General features: G+C 39.1%; 1 protein-coding gene across 1 annotated transcript; it reads right to left on the bottom strand.

Moving 5' to 3' along the window:
- Positions 1–982: 982 nt before the first annotated feature.
- LOC121869311 (U4/U6 small nuclear ribonucleoprotein Prp4-like) lies at positions 983–25159 on the bottom strand. The gene is made up of 3 exons (XM_042370564.1): positions 25062–25159; positions 19890–20174; positions 983–2283 (listed from the first exon to the last, which is right to left on the bottom strand). The coding sequence occupies exons 2-3, from the start codon at positions 20154–20156 to the stop codon at positions 1027–1029; spliced, it is 1524 nt and encodes a 507-aa protein (XP_042226498.1). The 5' UTR covers positions 20157–20174; positions 25062–25159; the 3' UTR covers positions 983–1026.
- Between the last annotated feature and the right edge of the window lie 473 nt (positions 25160–25632).

The following is a 25632-nucleotide window of genomic DNA, read 5'->3' as shown; positions in this document are numbered from 1 at the left end:
TTTTGAAATTTATTTTACATATTGACAATATATAATGCAGTGCACTGTTGATTTAAGAAAATAATCTTGAATTAAACCAAGAGAACTAAAATTTTATGGGTGAAATAGCACCATGGGGTGACTTCTCTTCCACACCAAAGCCTTTTCTTCTCCCTTCTCCTCCAGCCCCATTCTAATTCCCATCATCATCATCCAGGAGCCTTCTACATACACACCTCAAAGTAAGTGTACTTTTCTACCTTTTTTGTTGAATTTAGGCAATGTTCGGTGAGCTGGAACCAATTACCCAAAAACCCATTGAAACAATGGTTTCGGTTAACGAGCAACCTGTTGAAACGGATTGTGCTCGTTAACCGAGGGACCACTGTATTCTCACATTACATTTATGACATTGAATGAAGCAATTTTATTGTATTACAATATTTAATATTCACTATTATATAGCATTACACACCTCTCATGATAGTGATTATGTATTGTTTTCTTTTATTTACCTAATTTGGAATCATACAGTTCAAGATTACAGTTTATAATGTACGTACTATAATCATAATCGATTACATTACTCTTGGAAGGAATAGTAATTGTAATCATGGACTTGCAAAGTAATCATAATCGATTTCATTTGTGGAGGAATCATAACATGTCTGATTTACCACCAGTACAGATTTAAACCCATATCATTATGTTCTATCAAAGGTCTAATACTAAATTAGGATTAACAAAGTTTATCATTTTGGTCACAATTTATGAAGAGAACCAAGAGCAGGCTCAAAGATACAGTAATGGCATAGGTAGAAGTGTTATCCATAAGAGACTCAGCTGAGACTAGAGAACTTACACAGCTGCAACAATGGTCTTATTCTTGTCTCTAAGCCACATTTCCAAAAAAAATTTCCCTAATGAGATTTTACTGTAAATAAAATTAATTACCAAACTTGAGCCAATCCATAATTGTTTGAATGATAATGAAAAGATAAAAAAAGTGAAGCACAAATATTTATTATTAAAACTTACAAACACACTTTAGTCTGGACCCCAAATTTTGAATGTACGGTCAAAGGAACAGGTTGCAATGATACCTTCTGTGGGTGAAACATCTACACCCATAACCTTCTGGCCATGTCCTTCCAGAGCACGCATTGGTTGAAAAGATCCATGACACCAAAGACGAACTGAACCATCATATGAACATGTAACGATGTACTGTCCTCCTATTCTATCATAACGAACACCAGTAATAATGCCTGTATGAGCTGGGATAGTGTAGATACATCGACGTTGCCTCATGTCCCAAACTCTTGCCGTGTTATCCTCACTGCCTGTTACTAAATGGTAGCCATCAGGGGACCAATCAATGGCTAAAACTGGATTCTGGTGTGCACTCAAGAACATAACACACCTCCCTGTTCTCAGGTCCCAAATACGCCCATAAGCATCCATGCCACCTGTGGCGGCTAATGATCCATCCTTCTGAAAAGCTAAGCAGTACACAGGCTTAGAATGACCTTCTTGGAAAAGAACCTCTTCTTGGATCTCTAAATCCCATAACCTCATGCTATTATCATGTACACATGCACCAAGGAACCTTCCACTTGGATGAAAGCAAACTCGTGATACTCTTGCTTCGAGAGTTGGAAGTTCCCCAAGAGGCTCCTCTCCATTTAAGCTCCATAGCTGCACAGTTCCATCACGTCCACTAGACACCAAATTCAAAGCCGTTGGCTCCATAGATAATGTAGCACTAGGGTGCCACTCAACACAGTCTACATAACAATTGTGGCCGCGAAATGTTCGTTCCTCCAAACAATTACTTACTTGCCATAACTTGACAAGACCACTCCATGAACTGGTTGCTAAGAGTTTTCCATTTGGACTAAAACTACAATAACAAATTGGTCTAGCATCAGCATTTTGACTACCTAAAAGACCAAATGATCTTAATTTATTCTGAACTTCCTGCCTTCTGGCAGTGCGTGTTGCTTCTGGGACTTGGTTTTCTAGATGCTCTCTTTTCAACCTTGCTCTAGCACGAGGAATGGAATAATTGACAATAAAATTCCGTGCCTCTTTTAACGGCTGTGGTCCCTCGTGATACCACGTCTCCTCTGGTCGCTCTTGATCATGGTCTGGTGTGTCAGCTTCTTGTTGCCCACCAACTGTCTTTTTCAGAGCATCTTCACCAAGCCGGGACAAAATTTCTTTCAAGCGGTTTCTTCTATCAGCAGGGCCTTCACCATACAAGCAAATTGGCTCACCCAGTTGTCTTAACTGCTGCTTTACCTATTGTTAATGAAAAAAGAATATTAACATCTTCTCATCAAATAGTGCCACTGCTGTCTACAGCCTGTGCCATTTACATGTAATTATGACACGAGTAATAGACAAGGTGCAAAATCCTTTAAAAGAGAGAAAGGTATAGAGAAGTTCCTCAAACTATAAAATTCTGTCTCCAGGAACTAAACACACCATTTTGCAGTCATCACAAAGATTACTAAAAAAAAAACTTACCATGGCTCAGGAAGTGATAAAAAAACAGGTAAAAAAGTACTTTATCCAATTTGTTATTTGTAGTCCTTATACTCTACAAGAAATATGTGCATGTGAAGTGTTATAAATTTGGCCATTAGAATTTGAGAAAACCCAGCTAATGAATATGTATGGAGGTGCAGATATGGGTAACACAACAGTACAGGTGGCCCTCACTTTAAGTGGGAGTTGTGTTCCCCAAGGCCAACCACATGACCATGTGTAGATGCACTGTTGCCTGCTTCAGCTCCCTCTTTTACTTCATTCATGGGTAAATAGAGTGATTAGGAGATGCACTTCAAGGTAATTTTGACAACATTGCAATAATCAACAGTAATGGTAAATCCTTGCTTTAAGAAATCAGAGGAATCTAGGTCCACACATAACAATGGGCACAATGAGGGAGCACATAGGTTGGCATGTGTGGCTCTTACTCCCTGTTTCACCTGCTTCTATAATGCCTCAGCTACAGTAGAGTTCATGCATGCTGACACTGGATGCACAAATTTTGCACAAACAACCAAGCTGGTTGACATAACTGCAATTTTTTTACATACAAAATGAGACTCGTGGAAATAGGATCTTTGTATACAGTGGTCCCTCAGTTGACGAGATTTCGGTTAACGAGTTACCTTCCATAAGATTCTTAACTTTGGTTAACGAGCAATCCCTCAATTAACGAGTTTTTTACGAGCACCTCAACATGTTTTCGCTTGCATTTGGCAGTCCACCAGCTGTAGTATTAGTTGGCCAATACAGTAATCAGTTCTAGGGCTTATATTCCTTACCATTTTAGTAAATATCAAGATGTTTATACTATTCAATAATTATAAAAGTTTAATATTAAATTTTTTAGTCATTTTAACAATTATATTGAACATAATTGAAGGTAAGGAAACTAGTTTCATGCTCGCCATCCAGCCTGGCAACACACCAAACAGGCACCAGTCTCTGTCTTTTCAGTGGAGGAAACATCTTGCTTGAGACTCTCCAACTAAAAGCTTTTTTCTGTGTTTGCAAGCAAATTATTGGTCATTTTTAAATTTATTTTACATATTGACAATATATAATGCAGTGCAGTGTTGATTTAAAGAAAATAATCTTGAATTACATTACACCAAGAGAACTAAAATTTTATGGTTGAAATGGCGCCATGGGGTGACTTCTCTTCCACCCCAATGTCTTCTCTTCTCCCTTCTCCTCCACCCCCATTCTAATTCCCATCATCATCATCATCATCATCCAGGAGCCTTCTACACACACACCTCAAAGTAGTGTACTTTTCTCCTTTTTTGTTGAATTTAGGCAATTTTCGATGAGCTGGAACCAATTACCCAAAAACCCATTGAAATAATGGTTTCAGTTAACGAGCAACCTTCTAGAACGGATTGTGCTCGTTAACCGAGGGACCACTGTACTAGCAAAATTGCAGTAAGTGAAGTCACAAGAGGCAAGGGCCACCTACTGTATACTACAGGTTGTACCTCTCTAGTCTGGTAACCTCGGGACCTGACCAGTGCCGGACCATGGAAATTCACTCTTTTCCTGAATAGATAGTGACTTGGCTTGGAAGCACTAGCACCACTTTCTCTGCTTCATGGTCTCTTTGAAGACATATTGAAGGGTTAAATGTCTTACAGTAGCTTCTCAAATTTCGCAAGTTTTTAATTCGACGTTTTCTATTTGAACAAAAAAAAAAAAAACATTTAAAAATTTTGACGGCGGAAATTTGAATTTCGACGGGTTTGAATGGCCCACCAACGTTCAGACGACGTGCACAATCGTGTAAACAGCGTCATTTCTCTTATGTACAAAAGATTCATTATTGTTTATTACTGAAAGTCTTTTTGATTGAATTGATGTTTGTGTGTGCAAAATGAGCAATACAATTCATTAATAATACGTAGAATATTAAAACACAAGGAAATGAGACAGCAATGTTTTCGTTGATTACAAAACCAGTGACTGACTGGTTCTACATATAAAACTGAAGAAAATAAGACCCTGGTTGTAGCTGTAGTACAATTAATATGGTTGTTTTAGGTAATGTTATTTAATGTTAATAAATGGAACAATAGAAGTAGCTAACGATAATGGTAAAGAAAAAAAGAGAGATCGCGTATGTAAGTGCGCACACGTGAAAACACATCGTCATTACTTTACCTAAGAACATGAAAGCAACACTTACTTTCTGTTCATATATATTTTAATTAATGTTTCTGAATTTGTTTTTATTGAATTAATGTTTGTGTGTGCAAAATTAACAATACAATTTATTAATAATACGTGGAATATTAGAGGAGACGAGACGGCTCCCGGCATTGTTTTTGTTAAAGCTTACAAAACCAGTGACTGATTGGTTCTACATATTAAACTTAAGAAAATAAGACCCTGATTGTAGCTGAAGTAAAATTAATGTACAAAAATTAATATGGTTGTTTGAAGTACCTGTAATGTTATCTAATGTTAATAAATGGAACAATATAAGTAGCTAACCATTAATGGTAAAAAAAAGTGAGACTGCACGTATGTAAGTGCGCACATGTGAAAACATATAGTCATTACTCTACATAAGAATATGAAAGCAACACTTATTTACTGCTCATATATATTGAATGGTTAAATGTTGTACTCTGTATAGACAAGCAGAGAGAGAGGGAGAGAGAGCAGCCGAACTGCCGGATGTAAACAAACCTTAATTTCCAGCGGCTTTGTTGTTGTTTTTTTTTACAGGGATTAGCCCACCCGGGCATAGATCACTGACCCACATTGGGGCCTGAGGGGCAAAAATTTAATACTCCTGTAATAATAATAATAATTCAGATAAGTATAAAAGCTGCCTATCTACCTATTGGACAAACTAAAATCGTTCCGGACCACAGAATGACGGACTAGAGGGGTACAACCTGTATAATATGATTTTCAAATTAATAGAGTTAGAAAATACATATCTTGAGTATGTTCTTAAAGTGTATGTCAGGTTTTTGCAATTTGTGTAAGTGATGACACATTAGGTATGTTTCCAAAATCCAATAAAAAGTACAGTAATAAGTATCCCTACTGTGATTGGAACATCTTCAACTTAACCCCTAAAATATTGGTGTACATTAAGAAATAAGATATTTTAATTCTGATTATGAATTATCCCCTGAAGTTTTTTCTTCATAGACTTGTATGTAGGGGGTCCCCTGGTTACGAACGGGTTCCATTCCTGAAGACGTTCTTAAGTCAGATTTGTACCCATGTCGGAGCACATGCTATGTGCATACCGTACTTACAGAAGTTTAAAATCCCACTACAGTATTTTACGGTTTACAAGGCACACTTTTTTGTCTGAAAAAGTGCAAAAAAAATCAGCCTGCATCCTATATGTGAGGTTGTGGTCTCCCGCAAGCTAATGAATTCCCCCGTTGTTGTCTCCAGTCAGCTAAATTCCACCTAACCCAACTTCAAAATTAAAAATATTTTATTGCTTACTTAAACACATTATAATTTTTAATTAATTAACAAAATAATTATTGTAAATATAAAAGCTCAATTTATAATTACTGTACAGTTAACCCTCACTTTACGCGGTCCCGCATTCCGCGTTTCCACGTTAACGCGGTGCCTTGCCAGAACCTCACGTGCTCACATTACGCGGTACGTGAACCCCATTACGCGGAGAGTGTCCGGCGCGACGCTATTTTTAGATTTGCCCCACGCGCCACCCACCCGCCCGCCTGCCTGCCTCTCCCTCCTCCTCCCTCCGCTTGGGCAAGCGGCGCGGTAAGGTTGCGCAGTGTGTGTCTTTGTTGCGTTATCACTGACGTCATATGACGTATCAGACCTGTGATTGGCCATGCATCCCTACCCCCCTCTGCTGCTAGCTGTAATTGGCTTAAAGTATTATGACGTGTCCACCCGGGGGAGGGAGGGAGGGAGGAAAGACGACGCTTGACCTAGCCGCGGCAGTTTCATCCCTCCAGGCCACACCGTGTATAGTGCATCCATTGTTCTGTGATAGTGATAGTGACAGTGAAGGTGACTTTGAGGGATTTGTCAGGGAAGCCCTGACAACTGTAACTGATAGTGATGGTGATGCACCTAGTAATGGTGATTCACCTGAGGGCCAGTAATCTGCCCTCTGCCTCGGAACCAGCCTCCATCCCCGTATGCCGACCCATCTCTTCTACCAAATTTTTAGTTTTCTAACCTAACCTTTATTTTTCCTATGTTAACCTTTATCTTTCCTAACCTAACCTCTTCTATATTACTTGTTTTTTCATACCATCATAAAGTTAAGATAAAATTTTTACTACAACATAGTTGTGTGTCGTCAAAAAGTGGAGTTTGGGGATCGGCCCGGACTCCATTTCAATTAATCCCATATGTTATGTTATTCACTTTACGCGTTTCTCGCTTTCCGCGGTACCCTCCGGGTTACATTAACCGCGTAAAGTGAGGGTTAACTGTACTGATGATGATAACCTGAGATGATTAACATCTGTACAGCAGACACCCAACTCTTCAAAGGTAGCTAAGCAGTAACCATTTCTTAACTCTTACAAGCATTACAATCTATTAATGCCATTACCAGCAACATTCATTTTTCAATCTACAAATACCTAATACAAATGAAGAATTACAGATAACTTTCTTTTGACATTTACATCTGTTAACATCACTGGCGGCATTGTAGCCAGGTTAGATTCGTCACTGTAATCAGGCTACTGGGCCAAGCTGTTTTTTTTTCAACTCGTATGTTCGGGTAGATATACGTAACTTTCCTCGTTTATTTTTACCGATACATGCACACATCATCCTACATACATAGTGGAAAAAAGTACAAGTAATAATTGTCCTAAGAGCAAACACATGAAAGGAATACACATTTCTTTGCACACGAGTTAGCTGGCTAAGTGGGGGAGCGGGCGGACTGCTGGGCGGTTGGTGATTGGGGGGAGCATTGCGAGGGAATCGGAGGAGGTGACATCACCATTGCATTGGTAAACAGGGAGTACAGATGTACAGAACTGTATATGCAAATGGCGACTGTGTTAAACTTTCATTTGGCTTTTATTTACTGGTTTGACAATAGTTTTTTAAATTTATTTATTGGTATTATTTTTATTTACTCCACACATTTACTGGTACTGTATGTATTGTTTTAAGAAAACTATCGATACAGGATGAAAATACTCATGAAAGTTTTTCCTAAATACTCCCTGCTAAAATGAGGGATGTGTCTTATATGGCCGTGCGTTATAAGCCATAAAATATGGTACAGTATACAGTAGTCTGCATTTACGCAGATTTTGTTTATGCGTTTGGTCATTTACGCAGTGCCTTGCCAGAATGTAAATGCTTTAATTACGCGGTAAATTTGGTTATTTATGTGGAGAGTGGCTGGAGGTCCAGACGCTCCATGCCATTTTGTATTCAAGCGGTCCATTCTCGACCATACGTGGTAAGCGGCGCGGATATGGATGTGCAGTATGTCGCTGTTACGTTATCGCTGACGTCATATGACGTATCGGACTGTGATTGGGCCATGCATCCTTACCACCCACGCATTCCCTCCGCCGCTAGCTGTGATTGGTCTAATGTTAAATGACGTGCCCAGCCACGGGAGGGAAGCTACTGACCCAGCCGCGTCAGTCTCATTGTTCTCAGTCACCGTGTATACTTTTCTCTCTTGTGCTTGCTAATCTGTTCAACAATGGCATCCACTGGACCCCCACCACCCCAGAAGAACCTTGATTTACCTGGACCCAGCCACCCCAAGCCCAAGAAGATACGACGTGCCCTAAGTTACGAAGTTAAGTACAAGATCGTGCAAGATTTAGAGAAAGGAACGAGACAAGTTGATTTGGAGCGCCAGCATGGCGTGAACGAATCTACGATCCAGACGATCAAGAAGGATGCCGCCAAGATTAAAGAACACATGAGCGTCACAAAGTCTGCAGGTGCTTCAATGGTGAAGTACTGTCAGAATAAGGTGCTGCTCAAGACTGAGAACATACTGGTGAGCTACTAAATTCGTCAGGCAAGACGGAACATGGCGGTCGACACGCGGGCAGTGCAGGACTACACACGTGAACTGTATGCATCAGTGGCGCGCAAGATGGGAATTGCGCTGCCCAAACCCTTCACTGCTTCCTCTGGGTGGCTGCAAGGGTTTAAGAAAAGGAACAAGATTACCAACATTAACATTGTTGGTGAAGGAGCCAGTGCTGACTGTGCTGCCGCCATGGATTTTCCTCCATTCTTTGAGAAGTTATGGAGGAAGGACAGCACACCGACGACCAGGTGTTCAACATGGATGAATCCGGTCTGTTTTGGAAAAAATTACCTTCCAAGACCTTCTTTGTGCAGTCTGCCAGCAAGTGTCGGGCCGGAAGTTGCAAAAGGAGCGCATCACCGTCCTGTTTACCACCAATGCCTCCGGTACCTGTAAGCTCAAGTTGTCGGTGATCCACACAGCCCGCAAGCCACACGCCCACTAGAACATGGACATGACCAAGCTAAATGTCCACTGGCTAACCTCACGTAAGGCATGAATGTTCACTGGTCTGTCCCTCTCCTGGTTTGATGACTGTTTCGTTCCTGACGTCAAGAAATTCTGCGCGCAAAATAATGTGCCATTCAACATTTTGTTGCTAGTTGACAACACACCAGGACACTCGCCCCTACTGTTGGATCGTCACATCACCCCAATGTAAAAGTGGTCTTCCTTCCTCCCAACACTACGTCGTTAATCCAGCCCATGGACCAGGAGTTAATATGCAACGTTAAGGCTGCATTCTCCGCAAAGAAGTTTAAGCTCCTGAACAAATGTACCAACACCAAGGATGAGTTGCGTAACCTTCCGAGTGGCACAGATAGCGAGAGCGACGACAACGAGGATGCAGAATAAGAGTTGGCGGAGCATGACGTGCGAGTTAAACAGTTTTGGAAAATGTTTAACGTAAAGAAAGCTGTTGATTTCTTGGTGGAGGCATGGGGGCAGCTGTCTGTGGCAACGATTCGTCGATTCATCACGCGTGGCAGCATGTGTTGCAGGGTATCCCAGGTGGGAGGCACAGTCAACCTGTGGCTGGTGAAGTTCAGTCTGTTGCAATGGCAGTGGACCTTGCAAGAGAAGCTGCACAGTGTTACAGCTGCAGGCTTCTCTGAGACCACCAACGACGACATCATGGAGGTAATCAGGGATCCTGAGGTGACTGCCAACGAGATGTTGGAAGACGATGACGTCAGTGAGGAGGCAGGTGGTGCGGCAGCAAGAAAACAGAAGTTAACTCATGGTGATATAAAGGATGCCATCGAGTTTGCCGAGAAAGTAAAGCTCACCCTTTCAAAAGACCATGTCAATCACTGGTATGAAGTCTGCAATAACCTTCTAGACCAAAGTATGGAGCAGTACATCCAGATGTATCACGACCACATCAACACTAGCCGTCAGCGTAGCATCACTGACTTCTTCGCCCGCAACCCACCACTGCCAGCCCAAGCCAGTGACGGTGACTTTGAGGGTTTGTCAGGGAGGCCCTGACAACTATGGTGGATAGTGATGGTGATTCACCTGAGGGCCAGTAATCTGTCCTCTACTTCGGAACCAGCCCCCATCCTCGTATGCCGACCCATCTCTTCTACTAACGTAAGTGTTAAACCTTGATTTTTCTTTTACCTGGTACAGTATATTATTCTCTTATTGATATTTCTCTTCTATATTATGTGTGTGTGCATACCATCATAAAATTAAGATACTATTTTTACTACAACGTACGTATTGTGTCGGAAAAAGTGGAGTTTGGGGGTCGGCCCAGTCTCTATTTCAATTAATCCCATGTGTTCAGTTATTTCATTTACGCGGTACTCCACGGGGTCAATTGACCGCATAAATGCAGACTATACGGTATATCATAGCCTAAGTCCTTATATACATTAATCCCGTGTTTTTCGCGGTTTTGACCATTCGCGTTTTTTAAATTATATATATATATAATATAATTTAAAAATAAAAATTTCAATTTCGCGCCATTTTCGATATTCCCGTGCGCACGGTGTGCCTCCCCTGCCTCCTCCGATGTCTCTGAGTGAAGCTCATCGTCTCTACTTATAAAGGTATGTAAAGTAGTGGTAAAACAAACAATCACAAGAAAATCTGACAAATAGAACAAAACAAACATTAATCAGACAGAGAAAACGTCACAGAAAACGAAAAGAAAACGTATTACGTAATCGTAAGCAAATAATGTTTACAGAGCATGAGTTTTAATAAGCAAACAAATAAAACCAAGTCACATAGAAATATAAACAACAAAACAAACATGAGGCAGACAGAAAAACAAGCAAAACATATTAATTAGGCTACTTAATCCCGAGCAATAATGTTGCTTCTCAGAGCATGACAGTTTTTATAATGTCTGTTTGGCTCGAGATGTGGTGAAGACTGACAATTCATTTGATTCTTTTGTCAGAATACAAGTCTTTAAGTGGAGGAATGTGGGTGGAAGAGGACTGGCTGGCTGGCGTGACTGCGTAAGGGCAGACTGTACATCTAAAAGAAGAAATAGAATGACAAAATACAGTAAATGAAAGTAAAAAAAAAAGTGAACAGGTAAATAAAATACTGTACTGTAAATTTCAACTTTAACCCCATTCCTATCGGCGGGCGTTCGTAAGTCAGGGATCCACTGTATACCATACAGTATAAAAAATTATAGAAGGTATGGTAGTACAGTATTAGTGTTTTCACAAAGTATTTGAAATTAATAATGGTCAAATTAAACCAAAGTTTCAAGATAACTTATGCCAGATGCTGCTTGTTGTCACATGAAAACCTGCAGTACAGTACAGTACAGTACTGTATGATAATCATGATCATAGTACAGTACTGGTGGATGGTCTTCCACAGGATTTTGAAGGCTTGATGGTTCCTTGCCATATACATTAGTACTCCTTTCTGCTGCTCGCTAGGAAAAAACAATAGTGTACAAGTATCCTCCGGGTTACAGAAGGGAGGCATCCTTGAAAATGTTTTTGTTTCGTGCAATTCCAGAACATGGGACCAATTTTTCCATTGACTCCCATAATATAAATGGAGATGCATTCCCTAGGAAACATTTGTCAAAATTACAAAATACAAGTCCAGTAAATCATCATCATCATCACCAGCTTCTGGTGTATCAGGCTTTGCTCTTGGGGCAAAAAAAAAAAAAAAAAAAAGTTGTCTAAAGTGGTTTGATGTTGACGGAGCATGTTTTCATCGTACAGCTCCCTGTAGCTGCCGAGACTGTTCTCTATTCCTAAAGAAACTTTAAGGTTATGTTCACGATTGGGATTGTTAGCAGCCAAGATTTATAAAGCTTCCTCTATAAGTTCAAATCCTTCGGCTAACTCTTTTGTCCTCAACTCAATAGGCAGTGGATGAAATTTCTATATCCTCCTCTTCTCCTGCAACTTGCTCCAACAGCATCAGATCCTCACTAGACAGATCCTCTCTATGGGACTATAGTAACTCAACCACATCATCTAGTATGACTTCTTCAAAGCCTACAACACCATTTGCCAGTGCCACAATTTCTTGGTGAACTTCATTTATCATTTCTACTGGGGGGAAAACCTTGAAAGTCGTAGCCATATTTTTTTGTACACACCATTCATGTTTGTTGTTTTCAGTTCATCCAACAACTTGGCTGTTTTCAATGGCATTCATGATGTTATAATTCTTCCAGAAGTCCTTGACTTTTGATTTATCCTCCCCAGTAATTGCTATTATAAGGCATTTAAATGTTTTCCAAAGATAATACGCCTTAAAATTTACAATCATACCTTGACACATTGGATGGAGCAAGGCAGTTATATTCTTGGGCATATATTCCATTCTGTGGCGACCTGTAGTGTAATGGTCAGCATGCTCGCCTCGCAAGCGACCGGACCCGGGCTCAATCCCCAGGCTGGGTGAAACTATGGGCAAGTTTCTTTACGCCAATTGCCTGTCTACCCAGCAGTAATTGGGGACCTGAATGTTAATCGATTTGCAGATCATGTTCCTGGATAATGGTTAGCCAGTGCAGTTGGCGAGTTGTCCGGTCTTCTTAGACTATTCCTTGACATTGGGTCATGCAACTCGTTAACTTAGGGTGTGGTTGTTGGGTTGGCGACAGCTTCTACACCTGAACAAATTTACGCCGAGGTGGCCCTAGGGCCAGCCATCCTCGTTAAACGAGGGGCAACCATTATTATTATTTATATTCCATTCACACATTATCAGAAAGATCATTCAGGTTAAATGGGTGGTTGGGTGCATTATCTAAGAGGAACACAGCCTTGTTGAATATATTTTGCCTGTTACTGTACCTTTAATCTGCAGGGGAAAATATTTTGTGATCCAATCTTGAAGAAGGCTCATAGTCACCCAAGCTCTTTTGTTTGAATGCCAAATCACTGGTGGTTTAGGTTTGGCATGGCCCTTGATAGTCCTTGGATTTACAGAGTGGTACACAAGTAGGGGGTTTAATTTCATATTAGTAGCAGTATTTCCCCCCCAAAACAAGCATTAGATGATGTTTTATAACTTTAAATCCTGGTGTTGGATTTTCTTCTTTGGAAAACAATGTTCTAGTAAGCATGCACTCCAAAAGTCTGGTTTCATCCAGTTGTTCTCGTGTGTAGCCCTCTGCAGCAATAACTGCCTTCAGTTCTTCTGGATATTTACATGCAGCTTCTGTATCAGCACTGGCAGCTTCACTGACCAGCTTAACGTTATGCACTGGGAAGGAACTTAACCTTTCAAACCAGCCTTTACTAGCATCAGAACTTGCACCTTATTCTTTCTCTAAATCATCATTCAAATTTGGCCTTCTCCTGAACAATCATGTTTATCGGCACATTTCGTTTAGCTTGATTTTTCCATATTAAGCATCATATCATGTCTATCAAAGTACAATACAGTACTGTATATGGGTAGTTAAAAGCACTTGACTTAAGTTTGTCTCTATCATCACATATTGTGCCCACTGTAAATGGGATATTTTAGCATCACTGTTTTCACTTGATGGGCTCTTTCCACTCATCTTGCATAAGGATACACAGTCCTGAACACAAATACAAGACGGAACAAGCTGGGGAATGACATCAAACCGGGCAGCATCATTAGCAACCACCAAGATTCCACGAAATTATTTTTTTTTTCTATATCATAATTTTTGTATTTAGAAAGCTTGAACATTTTACTCCAATTCCATAAGGGTTAAGTTTTTTTATGTATCCGGAATTTATTGGTCATAATTTCCAAATTTTGTAAGCGTAAATTCCCGTAACCAGAGCTTCTATAACCCGGGAGATACCTGTATGTGGTACAAAATTCTGTATTTTGTGAAATATAGTAGATGAAATAAATTTAGTATAAAAATAGAGAGAACAAATAATAATACAGTATACCTGTATTGTTTTACTATCTACTTCACATCAACCAGCAATGTGCCATGATCATACCATACTGCAGGATCTCATGTGACAACAAGCAGCTTCTGGCACAAATTAGTGTGAATCTTTGTTTTAATTTGACCAATAATATTTTCAAAAGTTACGCAAAAATAAATTTATTAGTAAAAAACCTACCTCTCATGACTCCCAAGTTGCTGCTGGGACGTAACCAAACCCCAGGTACCGCATTTTATGGAACAGAAGAGGCACTCCCCATTTAGGAAAGAAACTGTGTATTTTCTTCCTGTAGCCATAAGTTTCCTAAAATAATATATACAGTACCAGTAAATAAGTTACAACAAAAAATACTGTGTTGCCATTTGGTCGTTGGACATCGAAATTTGTCTACTGTGGTTTCACTACACACGGGAGACAGCTCAGAACAGCGGAGACCCCTCACTCCTCTTAACACACACAGAAAGTTTATTACCATTCTGTTTTTTTGCCCATGATAATTATTTTCTTATTTCTTTTGTACTTGCTTTTTCTAAGATTGAAAGTACACACAAAAAAAAAAAAAATTGCGTACAGTATAGTCTGCATTTACGCGGTCAATTGAACCCATGGAGGTCCGCGTAAAACGAGAAACGCGTAAACGAAATAATAGAACATGTGGGATTAATTGAAATAGAGACTGGGCCGACTCCCAAACTACACTTTTTCCGACACAATACGTACGTTGTAGTAAAAATAACATCTTAATTTTATGATGGTATGCACACACAATTAATATTTAAGAGAAATATCAATAATATTAGGTTTTTTAACACTTAGGCTAGTAGAAAAGATGGCTGGGCACACGGGGATGAGGGGTTGGTTCCGAGGCAGAGGGCAGATTATTGGCCCTCACCTGTATCACTATCCACCACAGAGGCTTGCAGGGCCTCTTTATCAAACCCCTCAAAGACCATATCCTCACTATCACTGAACCTGGGCCGGCTGTGGTGGGTGAAGAACTCGGTAATGTTTTGATGACTGGGCGACCTTGTGCGCACCCTGCCCGTGCCGCTTCCCGCGTAAATGATGAAATTTACCGCGTAATTAAAACATTTCAATCTGGCAAGGCACTGCGTAAATGACCAAACGCGTAAACAAAATCCGCGTAGATCCAGACTACAGTGGGGTATGCTATAACGGATCTAATTGGTTCTAGAACCTCGTTCGTTATAGCATTCGTTCGTTATAGGATTAATCCGTCCCAGGCCCCCAAATACAACCACTTAACACTGAAAATTTTCAGTGGAAAATGTAAAAAATACGGTACTTTATCTTACCTTAGTGTTGTTCAGCATGCAGGACAGGAGGCAAAGGGGGAGGGGGGAGGAGAGAATTATGGAGAAGAGGTGGAATGAGAGGAGTCATCCTTCCTAGCCCTCTTTGGTGACTGTCTTACAGGCACTTTGTCTGTAGGGTCTTTTGCTACTTTTTTAAAGAAGGAATCCAGGGTTGACTGCTTCAACCTTGATTTCTGGACATTCCAAAAGTAGTTCATCACATTGTCATTAAACACACTGATGGCCTTTTCCACAGCACCAACATCAGGATGATAATCCTCTGCAAGCTTAGACAGTTTGCTCCAGCAAAAGAACACATCCTTGAGATCTTTGGCTGGAATGATGCTGCTTTCCTCCTTGTCCTCATCCTCCCCTGACTCCTCAAAAGTTAAGCTCTGCTTCAGTGTCTCATTTTCTTCTTTGTGAAGCTCAAGCAGCTCCTCAGTGGACAGTTCCTTACTGTGCTCTTCCACCAACTCATCAACATCAACATCATCCACTTCCAGGCCCATGGAATTGCCCAGACACACAATTTCATGTACAACAGCCTCTTCCTCTAACTCTTCGAAGCCTTCAAAGTCTCTTTGAAGCACACATGCAGGCCACAATGGCCTCCAAGCAGCACAAAGACACCTCATAGTAACCTCTTTCCAGGCTGACGCAATTAAAAACACAGCGTCTGCTATATTGAAGTGACTCTTCCAAAATTCCTTCAAACTAACATCACTGGAAGAAGTGTATGCAAAACATTTTCTTAACAGTGCCTTTGTGTACAGCTTCTTAAAGTTAAAAATTACCTGTTGATCCATGGGCTGGATGAGAGGTGTTGTGTTGGGTGGCAAGAAGTGCACAGTGATGAAGTTCAACTCCTCTGGCAATTCAACCATCAAATTAGGAGGGTGGGCTGGTGCATTGTCCATCACCAATAAAGCTTTCAGTGGAAGATTATTCTCCCCGAGGTATTCCCGAACACTGGGTCCAAACACCTCAATCACCCACTCAGAGAAAAGACTCCTGGTCACCCAAGCCTTTGGGTTTGACCGCCACATAACACCAAGGCGGTTCTTCCTAATATTTTTGAAAGCTCTGGGGTTTTCTGCATGGTACACATGGAGTGGTTTTATTTTGCAGTCACCAGAAGCATTAGCACAAAGAAAGAGGGTAAGCCTGTCTTTCATTGGCTTATGGCCAGGGACAGAAGTTTCCTCCCTTGTAATGTATGTACAGCGAGGCATTTTTTTCCAAAAAAGTCCAGTTTCATCACAGTTGAATACCTGCTGAGAAACAAAGCCTCCCTCTTTAATCACATTCAAAAAAATGTCATGGTGTTCCTTAGCTGCTTCCTTATCGGCACTAGCAGCATCACCATGTCTCACAACAGTGTAATTTATATCTCCTTCTGAAATCAGTAAACCACCCCTTGGTATCCCTAAACACTGGCACATCACTAACACTTCCACTGGGAGTCTTGGCTTTAAGGTCCTCAAACAATTGTCTGGCCTTCTCACAAATTATAGCTTCACTAATGCTATCACCTGCCATTTCTTTCTCCTTTATCCAAACTAAGAGTAAATTTTCCATCTCCTCAATCACATTACACCTTGCTTTGCTAAGTCTAGAGATTCCCTTAGCCACTTGCACAGTTTTCAACTCCTCTTTATTCTTCAAAATCGTACATATAGTCGATTTAGCCATCCCATACTCATCACTAAGTTTCGCAATGCTTGTTCCATCCTCACGTTTCTTTATGATTTCTTTCTTAGTTTCAAGAGTTATGAGCTTTCTCACTCGCTTTGGACGATTCATTGTTACAATTGTACACTTGTATAACAAAATATTTATACAAATAACTCTATTTCCACATCAAAAGACGAAATTTCAACAATAACAGTATATACTGGCTACACAATGAGACAAAGATATATATGACGCTCTTGTTGTGGGTCGCGGTACAACAATATTCATGCGCCAGGCGAAATAGTCCCGTATTCATATGCTGCATTATTAGGGCCCGGATAGTTATGCACTAAAAAACCATGAAATATGCATGCAAATATGCACTAAAAACAGGGGAAATATGCATTTATATGCACTAAAAATGTCACTTATAAAGCCAAGAATGCAGGTTATACGGAAACAAAATAGTTAATATAAACTAATGTTAATGTTTATTAAGCAATATACGTAATGTATTTAACATATATATGTGAAAGTGCTTCAAAAAATATATATGAACATGTATTTACATTATAGACTGACATATTTTCAGACATTACAGATTGTGGTTGCATTTGATGATGACATGGTGGCGTAAGTTCTCAAAGTTAAAACCCCGCCTGTTGTCTGTCAGCATAGCTTTATATTCTGAGAACACCCTTTCTACATCACACGAGACGATTGGTGCATGTTTCATACATAGGAGGTCTGACATAGTGAGTGGCTGTACCGTCTCGTCAATAATAGCATCACCAGACATTATCTGACTGACTTTTTTCAGCTGGGAACGATCAGGGAACTGGGAACGATCAGGCCCTGACTTACTGGAACATGCAAGAAGTAGTTGTTGCTCCTTTTGTGCACTATTGGACTTAACAGCTTCGAGTCGGATGTGCTTGCTTGTTTTAAGGTGTTGTTGGACTTGAAATTTCTTGCTCGCTGTCACTGGTGCTTCACAATATTTACAAAACAGTACACTTCCATCAGTAGTAAATGCATCAAATTCCTTTACATATGATCTCAGCACTTCATTTTGGTTTCTTTGTACTTTCGGCATTTTCACGAGCAGCAAAAGAGAGTAGCTCCACACAGCAGCACTGCTCCTGACTGACTAACTCACTAGTCCAATGAGTCATGACCAGGTGTGGAAACGACAGATTAAAGCGACGTGACTTCACCTCACTTCACCTAACCACACCTCACCTCACCTCCCAGTACCACGTGTGCTCATTCAGTGGCAACAAAGAGATACTGCCAGATGAATATTTTACCAAAATATGCATTTATATGCAGTTATCTAGGTAATATGCACTTATCATAGAAATCACGCAAAATATGCATTTGCATATGAAATGTGCAAATGCATAACTATCCGGCCCTAGTTATAGCATTCTTAATTTTATAGGTAAAACTGTTCGTTATAAGAATATTCGTAGTAGGATAGGATCTGTTCGTTATAGCATACCCCACTGTATACTGTATCTACCCAAAATTTGGAGTAGAAAAATAACCATAACATAGCTCACAGCTTGGCTTGGAGTGGTAAGGGAAGCTCTAAGGGGATGTGGCTATAGTGACAAGTCTTGTATTACTATCATAAATACAAAACTAATACAAAATACCGAAAAAACAAATAAGAAACATTATCACAGATACAAAGTAATGGCCTACATGATAAGTCAAGAGGCTGAAGGAAACTCTTAACTCCCTGTACCTCCTTTCCCAGCATTCATAAACCATACTAACTTCCTTGTTTATGTTATTTAACAATTGTGCTACTTCAAACAACATTTGTATATAATTTAGATGAAAAAATTAAGATAAAACCAGTAAAGAAAAGCCAAATGAAATTTTAACACAATCGCCATATGCATATACTCCCCGCTTCGCCAAAGCAACGCAAACCAGCAGGGATTCTACCTCAGCCGACTCCCTAGCAACGCTCCTCCCGCTTCCCCACTGAGCCAGCTAACTTGTGTGCAAAGAAATTTATATTCCTTTTATTTGTTGCCTTTATGACAATTATTTCTTTTACTTCTTTTAAACAAAATGTAGGGTGGTGTGTGCATGTAACCGTGTTAATATAAATGAAGAAAGTCACGTACATCAACCCAAAAATAGGAGTTGAAAATCAACCATAACACTTCACAGCTTGGATCAGTAGCCTGATGGTTTTACATGCGATGTTAACAGACGCAAAAGTGAAAAGAAAGTTATCTGTAAATCTTTATTTGTATTTGGTATTTGTAGATTTAAAAATAAATGTTGGAGATATAACATTAACAGATAGTAATGCCTGTAAGAGTTCAGGAATGGTTACGAAGCGACCTCTGAAGAGTTGGGTGTCTGCCATACAGACATTAATCTGCTCGGGTTATCATCAGTACAGTAGTTTTAAAGCCAGCTTTTGTATTTATAATAATTATTTTTTCTATTAATTTGACAAAATAATAACGCACTGTATTTAAGTAAGCATTAACATATTTTTAATTCTGGAGATGGACTAAGTAAAATTTAGCTTACAAAGACAGCAACTGTGGGATTCATTAGCCTAAGGGAGGCAGCAACTTTTCATATAAGATGTAGGCCAAATTTTTAGCCATTTTTCAGACAAAAAAGTGTGTCTTATATGCAGTAAAATACGGTAGCTTAGTTTAGTGGTAGGTAAGCCTAAGGAACTCTCAACTTCTAAAAATATTACATTTTGCTAAAGAAAAAAAGAAAAATTCAACCGAGTTCGAGTGAGTCAACTGGTAGATCTAGCAGGTGACATGAATTACGTAGGTGTCTAAGACCCAGGAAACCAGATAATCCTCAAAATTGATTCAGTCCTGGTCCCAAGGGTCCCAGATTTGAGGGTTTATACAGATACCTGTGCTCACCCAAAGCCATGCTCACCTCACTATCATCTGTTGTAACATGAATCATTCGAGCTCGACGCTTCCGCTCAAACTCCTCCAACAATGCTTTTTTCTCATCCAGCATTTCTGGTTCATCCAACTCCATGTATTCATTGCTGGTATGAATATTTGCTGAATTTACTGGACTATCAGGGGAATCTGGTGGGGATTCTGCACCAGACATTGCAGTGTCTGGTGCATACCACTGGCGCTCACTAACCCCTCCACCACCCACCACCACGGGGGAGTCTTCTCCATCAGACATTGTCACTGGACTGTCACACTGAAATATATTAAAGTGAATTATTCTTCAGAAATAATACACAAAGCTATTTATTATGCAAGTTTATAAGCCAGACCTTATTCTTTTCCACTTTTTCATGACAAACCAATGATGCCATCAAGATAAAATACCTCTGTACTGTACACATGTCAATATTGCTATTAATATCCACTCTGTACTGTATTTGTATTTTTCTGGCTAAATAAACCCCTTCAATATCAATTCAGTACACGTAAAAATAAGCGACAAATGAAAATAGGATATACTGTACCTGCAAACTTGAAATTTCTAAAGTGAAATAAAAAAAGTGAAAATACTGTAATGCAAAAACTACAAATTTCCATCAGAAACACTAATGACTACATTATTATTTTTCTCTGTCTCCCTATACTGTATAATGAATCAATGTAAAGTTCTGTGAATGGTCACTCCGGAATATTAACCTCTTGGATTTATGGCAACACGTACACACCTGAGAACACTAGTATTCAATTCATTGACAGCTAACGCTCCTCCTTATTATTATGCTATTGTTATTATTGTTGCTGTTAATATACAGCGCATCTGCTTGTGTGTATATCTTTGTGTTGGTGTGCATGCATATGTCTGTGTGTTCCATACAAGTATCACAAACCACGCAATTATCACATAAACAAAGGCTTATAGCATACATTGTCAGGTTAAGGACAGTAAGTGGTCAGTTTACAATGTTGTTAATTTTCAGCCCCCGTTCATTATTTACCGAGTGCTGGTGACGATGGCTTCTGTGCCTTACTTGTTCAGTGCATAGACAAGAAGTCTGACCTAGACAGAAGGCATTGTCCTGTGACATGTATAGCAGATGGTAACATAGGACTTGTGGCATAGGAATGAGGATTTCAAGTGGATTTGCCTTGATTGCGCCATTACGTACTACAAACGTTTAAGTTATCGAGTTAACAGCAACTAAAGACTTTGATATTGACAAGACAGTAGATGAGGAAAGACAGCGCCGACTTCCCAAGTTGTGGGGTGAATATAAAGTGAAACGGTAAAAGTGGAGCAGAAGGTTAGCACCCAAAGGCATCTTGTTCATATTTTCCACAGCTGTTCTTTGAAAATTAACTAATAAAAATTATATGAATTTTTTGTTTTATTATGTTTTCCTCTATCTATGATCATATATCATCTGTAGTTGGCAGGGCACAAAAAATAAGGGAAATTACAGCATAAAAACACAGCTAAAAGTTTATCACAGCACTAATTTCATGTCTATGAGCTGTGCATGTGAAGAAATTAATTCCCAGGCATAACTGTAAATATTCCCCCGATGAATATCTCGTGATGATGCTTGTTTACATATGCAGTTAAACTAATAAATTTTGAATGCGGTCTTGCTTAAATTGTAAATAAACAACAGACCCTAACGTCGGGATTTTATTATTGGCTTGTCTTTTTTTCATGGTACTGTATAAGCTTCAGCTGCCAGATTCGTGATTCGATCAGGTGAACAAATCTTCTTTCTTTCTTTTTGGCACAATAGGTTCTTAAATCTATTCTTTGTATAAATGAGCGGGTCATTTGTAAATAAACAAATGACATGGTGTTACTCGGCAGATTTTTCGGAGGTGTATTTAGGGTAAACAATTACTTTCATCAAAGCATGTAGAGACATCATTTTAGTGCCATATGATCAGTTTGTCACAGTGTTTTACCCTGCAATTTCCCACATCCTTCATTCCTTGCCTGTTTATAATTAAAATTGGCTTAAAAATGCACCATTTTCACCAATTTTATTAGGGGATACTGTATTACTTTGTGAAAAAGTATAAAAATGGCTAAAACCTTGTGCTAACCTAACCTATACAGTGACCCCTCGTTTAACGAACGCCTCGGTTAATGAAATTTCGGTTAACGAACTGCCTTCCATAAGGATCTTCAATTCGGTTAACAAACAAAAATTCGGTTAACGAATTTCTTACGAACCGACCTCAACATGTTTTCGCTTGCACTGGCCGGGCAACCAGCTTTAGTATCAGTCCGCCAATACATTAATCGGTTCTAGGGCTTAAATTCCTAACTATTTTAGCAAATATCAAGAAGTTTATACTATTCAATAATTTTAAAAGTTTAATATTCAATTTTTTAGTCATTTTAACAATTATTGAACATAATTGAAGGTAAAGTGACTAGTTTAAAGCGCAGCATCCAGCCTCTTAACACAGCAAACAGGCGTTAGTCTCTCTGTTTTCACTGGAGGTAACATCTTGCTTGAGACTCTCTTCAACTAAATGCTTTTTTCTGTGTTTCCAAGCAAATTATTGGTCATTTTGAAATATATTTTACACATTGACAATATATAATGCAGTACAGTGTTGATTTAAAGAAAATAATCTTGAAATACACCAAGAGAACTAAAATTTTATGGGTGAAATGGTGCCATGGGGTGACTTCTCTTCCACCCCAATGCCTTCTCTTCTTCCTTCTCCTCCACCCCCATTGTAATTCCCATCATCATCATCATCATCCAGGAGCCTTCTACATACACACCTCAAAGTAAGTGAACTTTTCTACCATTTTTGTTGAATTTAGGAAATTTTCGGTGAGCTGGAACCAATTACCCAAAAACCCATTGAAACAATGGTTTCGGTTAACGAACTTTTCGGTTAACGAACGACCTTCTGGAACGGATTGAGTTCGTTAACCGAGGGGTCACTGTACTACCTTAACTTGCCTCTACCCGGTAAGCATTTACACAAGAAAAGTAATAAAACTGAAAGCAATCAACTACAAAACTGAGTCTAAAAACACACCCCCCTCATAATTTTCAAACTGCTGACAGACACATCTCCTATATTAGCCAAGATACTTACTATAATAAGAACATCTGTGGAAAATTGAATGAAATAAAACTACTCCTGGTTGATATCAGTTTCCTCATAAATTACTACCATTCTTCTAATGCTAGCTGCATTCTCCACCTTTACCAGAAAAACAAAACACAACAGCACAGTTTTCAAGAATCTGCAGAATTTTAAATACAATTTTAAGCTGTACCCCTTTATACCGATGAATATATATATATTTTAACATATTCCAAGTCATTCTACGGTATTTATATTGATGATTGAATATTCTAAGTGACTCCCTGTGTATTATAAACTAATTCATGGAGGCGACTGCACTTTATGTATACAGTATTTGGGTAAAGGTGACCAAGCAAATGGGTAAGAGTTGTCCAGTACCCCCGAATCTTTACCCACCTGTCTCCTAGATTATCAGTACTGTACATTATGCACCTGCAGTGTCTTATGCCCACTGGTTGTATGGCTACACTGTCTTATGTACATTGTATACCTGCACTGTGTACGCTAAACCTGTGTGGACTTGTATAAACTTATCAGTGGATATTTTGCCGTGACCATAAGTGCACTCAGATTGGCTAATCGTTCAAGACCGGCAAACAAAACGGAAAATATCTACTGCATTTATTTTTATATTGTTGTTTAGATAATAATAGAAAAATAGGGTTAATATTTGTCCATTGGCTGTCTGCAGGTTTCCAATTTTCAATATTGCAGACACAATTTCTAGAAAAAACGAAGCATATGACTTCATATCATTTATTGTGCAAATCAATATAAATGGAGTACCCCACAATTTCCTACACGTACATTTCTGTTCCCGCCATGTTTACCCGAGGCTATACTCCTCACTTTATTTATTTTTTTGGTGTTTAACTCAGATCTGACCTCCATTTTTTTGCAAATTTGCATTTTTTGCTAAAAATTATTAAATTTTAACAGAAACACCAAAAAAAAACCTATGCTCGTACCAAAACCAGATGACGGTATAGATTAGTTTTATGCACCAACGCTATTTTTAATTAAAAACATTTTTCTTAGGTATTTTTATGTGCTTTCTTAAAAAATGACCATCGTTTCCTTGGGAAACTAGTAGTTTTGAGGAAAATTACAGTTTTGAAATTCCCTCCAAAACTACTAGTTTTCCATGGAGGCGAAGGTCAAATTTGGCAGGAAGCATATAAAAACGCAAGAAAAATGTGTTTGCCTAACCTAACCTTAACCCTAGATAGGTAATGTGGGGTCCAAAGATCCCCATGCTGAACTTACATGAACATACTGTAAGTACAAAAGGGAGAAAAAAAAAATATATTTTTCAACAATAGTAATTTTCCTGGAGGTTTGGAGGTTAGTTGAGGACGTATATAAGGAAAGATTGTAAATAGATAAGAGATACTGGCTAGTGCATACAACGAATCATAACCCAAGATAACAGCCAATGGACGAATATTTACCGAAATAGAAACGACAAAGCACAGGTTTGGAAGGTAGGTAAGTGAGGTTTGGAAGGTAGGTAAGTGAGGTTTGGAAGGTAACGTAAGTGAGGTTTGGAAGGTAGGTAAGTGAGGTTTGGAAGGTAACGTAAGTGAGGTTTGGAAGGTAGGAAAGTGAGGTTTGGAAGGTAACGTAAGTGAGGTTTAGAAAGGAAGGTAAGGGAGGTTTGGAAGGTAACGTAAGGGAGGTTTGGAAGGTAACGTAAGGGAGGTTTGGAAGGTAACGTAAGTGAGGTTTGGAAGGTAGGTCAGGTCAGGTTAGGTCAGGTTCTGTGCATTGTCATTTTGATTCGATTTGCCAATCAGAGCGCACTCACAGTAAGATCGCGTTAGTAGGAACTTATCCGGTCATGGAAAAATATTCACTGCGTAAACTTTCTGTATATTTACCGTATCTATTCTCGGTATTTTGATGTCTATTTTCCCTAATATCTCAGAGAAACTTCTACAAAACAAATCTTATACATTGTCTTATGTCTAACAAACACTCTTTAAGTGCAGAATGATGCAAATTCTTCTATTTAAAACACATTATATTAAACACTTCTTACCTCGTACAGATGAGAACGTTTGTTGTCTAACCAGCCGCTGTTTGGTCGCTTGTGTTTATAACCGGGTTGTGAAAAATGTATCTCACCTGATAATTTTGTTTAATATGTTAAGAACGATCAAATATTAAACAAAAACAAAAAAATATATTACCATGAATTAAAACAGCCTTAATAAAATATTTTAAAATAATTGTAAGATTAAATTAACCACAAATATTACGGCTATAGAGGATGGGTGAATAACGAGCGTAATTTATGTTTGAGTAGATACGAGACACAAATTTAAAAGTTGACATTAAATCCCTAATCTTTTATCTAATTCTTATACTTCATTAATTCGCAAAAAAAAAAATATTCACAAGATACCGAAATCTGGTCAGTTTTTGCAATGCGTAACCAAATATAACATTGATCAAAATACACTAATAACTGTACTTCAGGGTAGTCGGGGTCGGTTACGTCTCTATTAAGGCAGCGGTACTTTTTTACTTTTACCCTCTTCACCACTGATCGAGCCGATCGGTCACGTATCTCTTACGCACTGTTGGCAAGTACTGGGCATGCAGTGCAG

The sequence above is a fragment of the Homarus americanus genome, unplaced genomic scaffold, assembly GCF_018991925.1.
Source record: "Homarus americanus isolate GMGI-L3 unplaced genomic scaffold, GMGI_Hamer_2.0 scaffold36734, whole genome shotgun sequence".
Lineage (NCBI taxonomy): Eukaryota > Metazoa > Arthropoda > Malacostraca > Decapoda > Nephropidae > Homarus > Homarus americanus.
The sequence above is the reverse complement of the archived record's forward strand: the minus strand, read 5'-3'. Positions and strand labels throughout refer to the sequence as shown.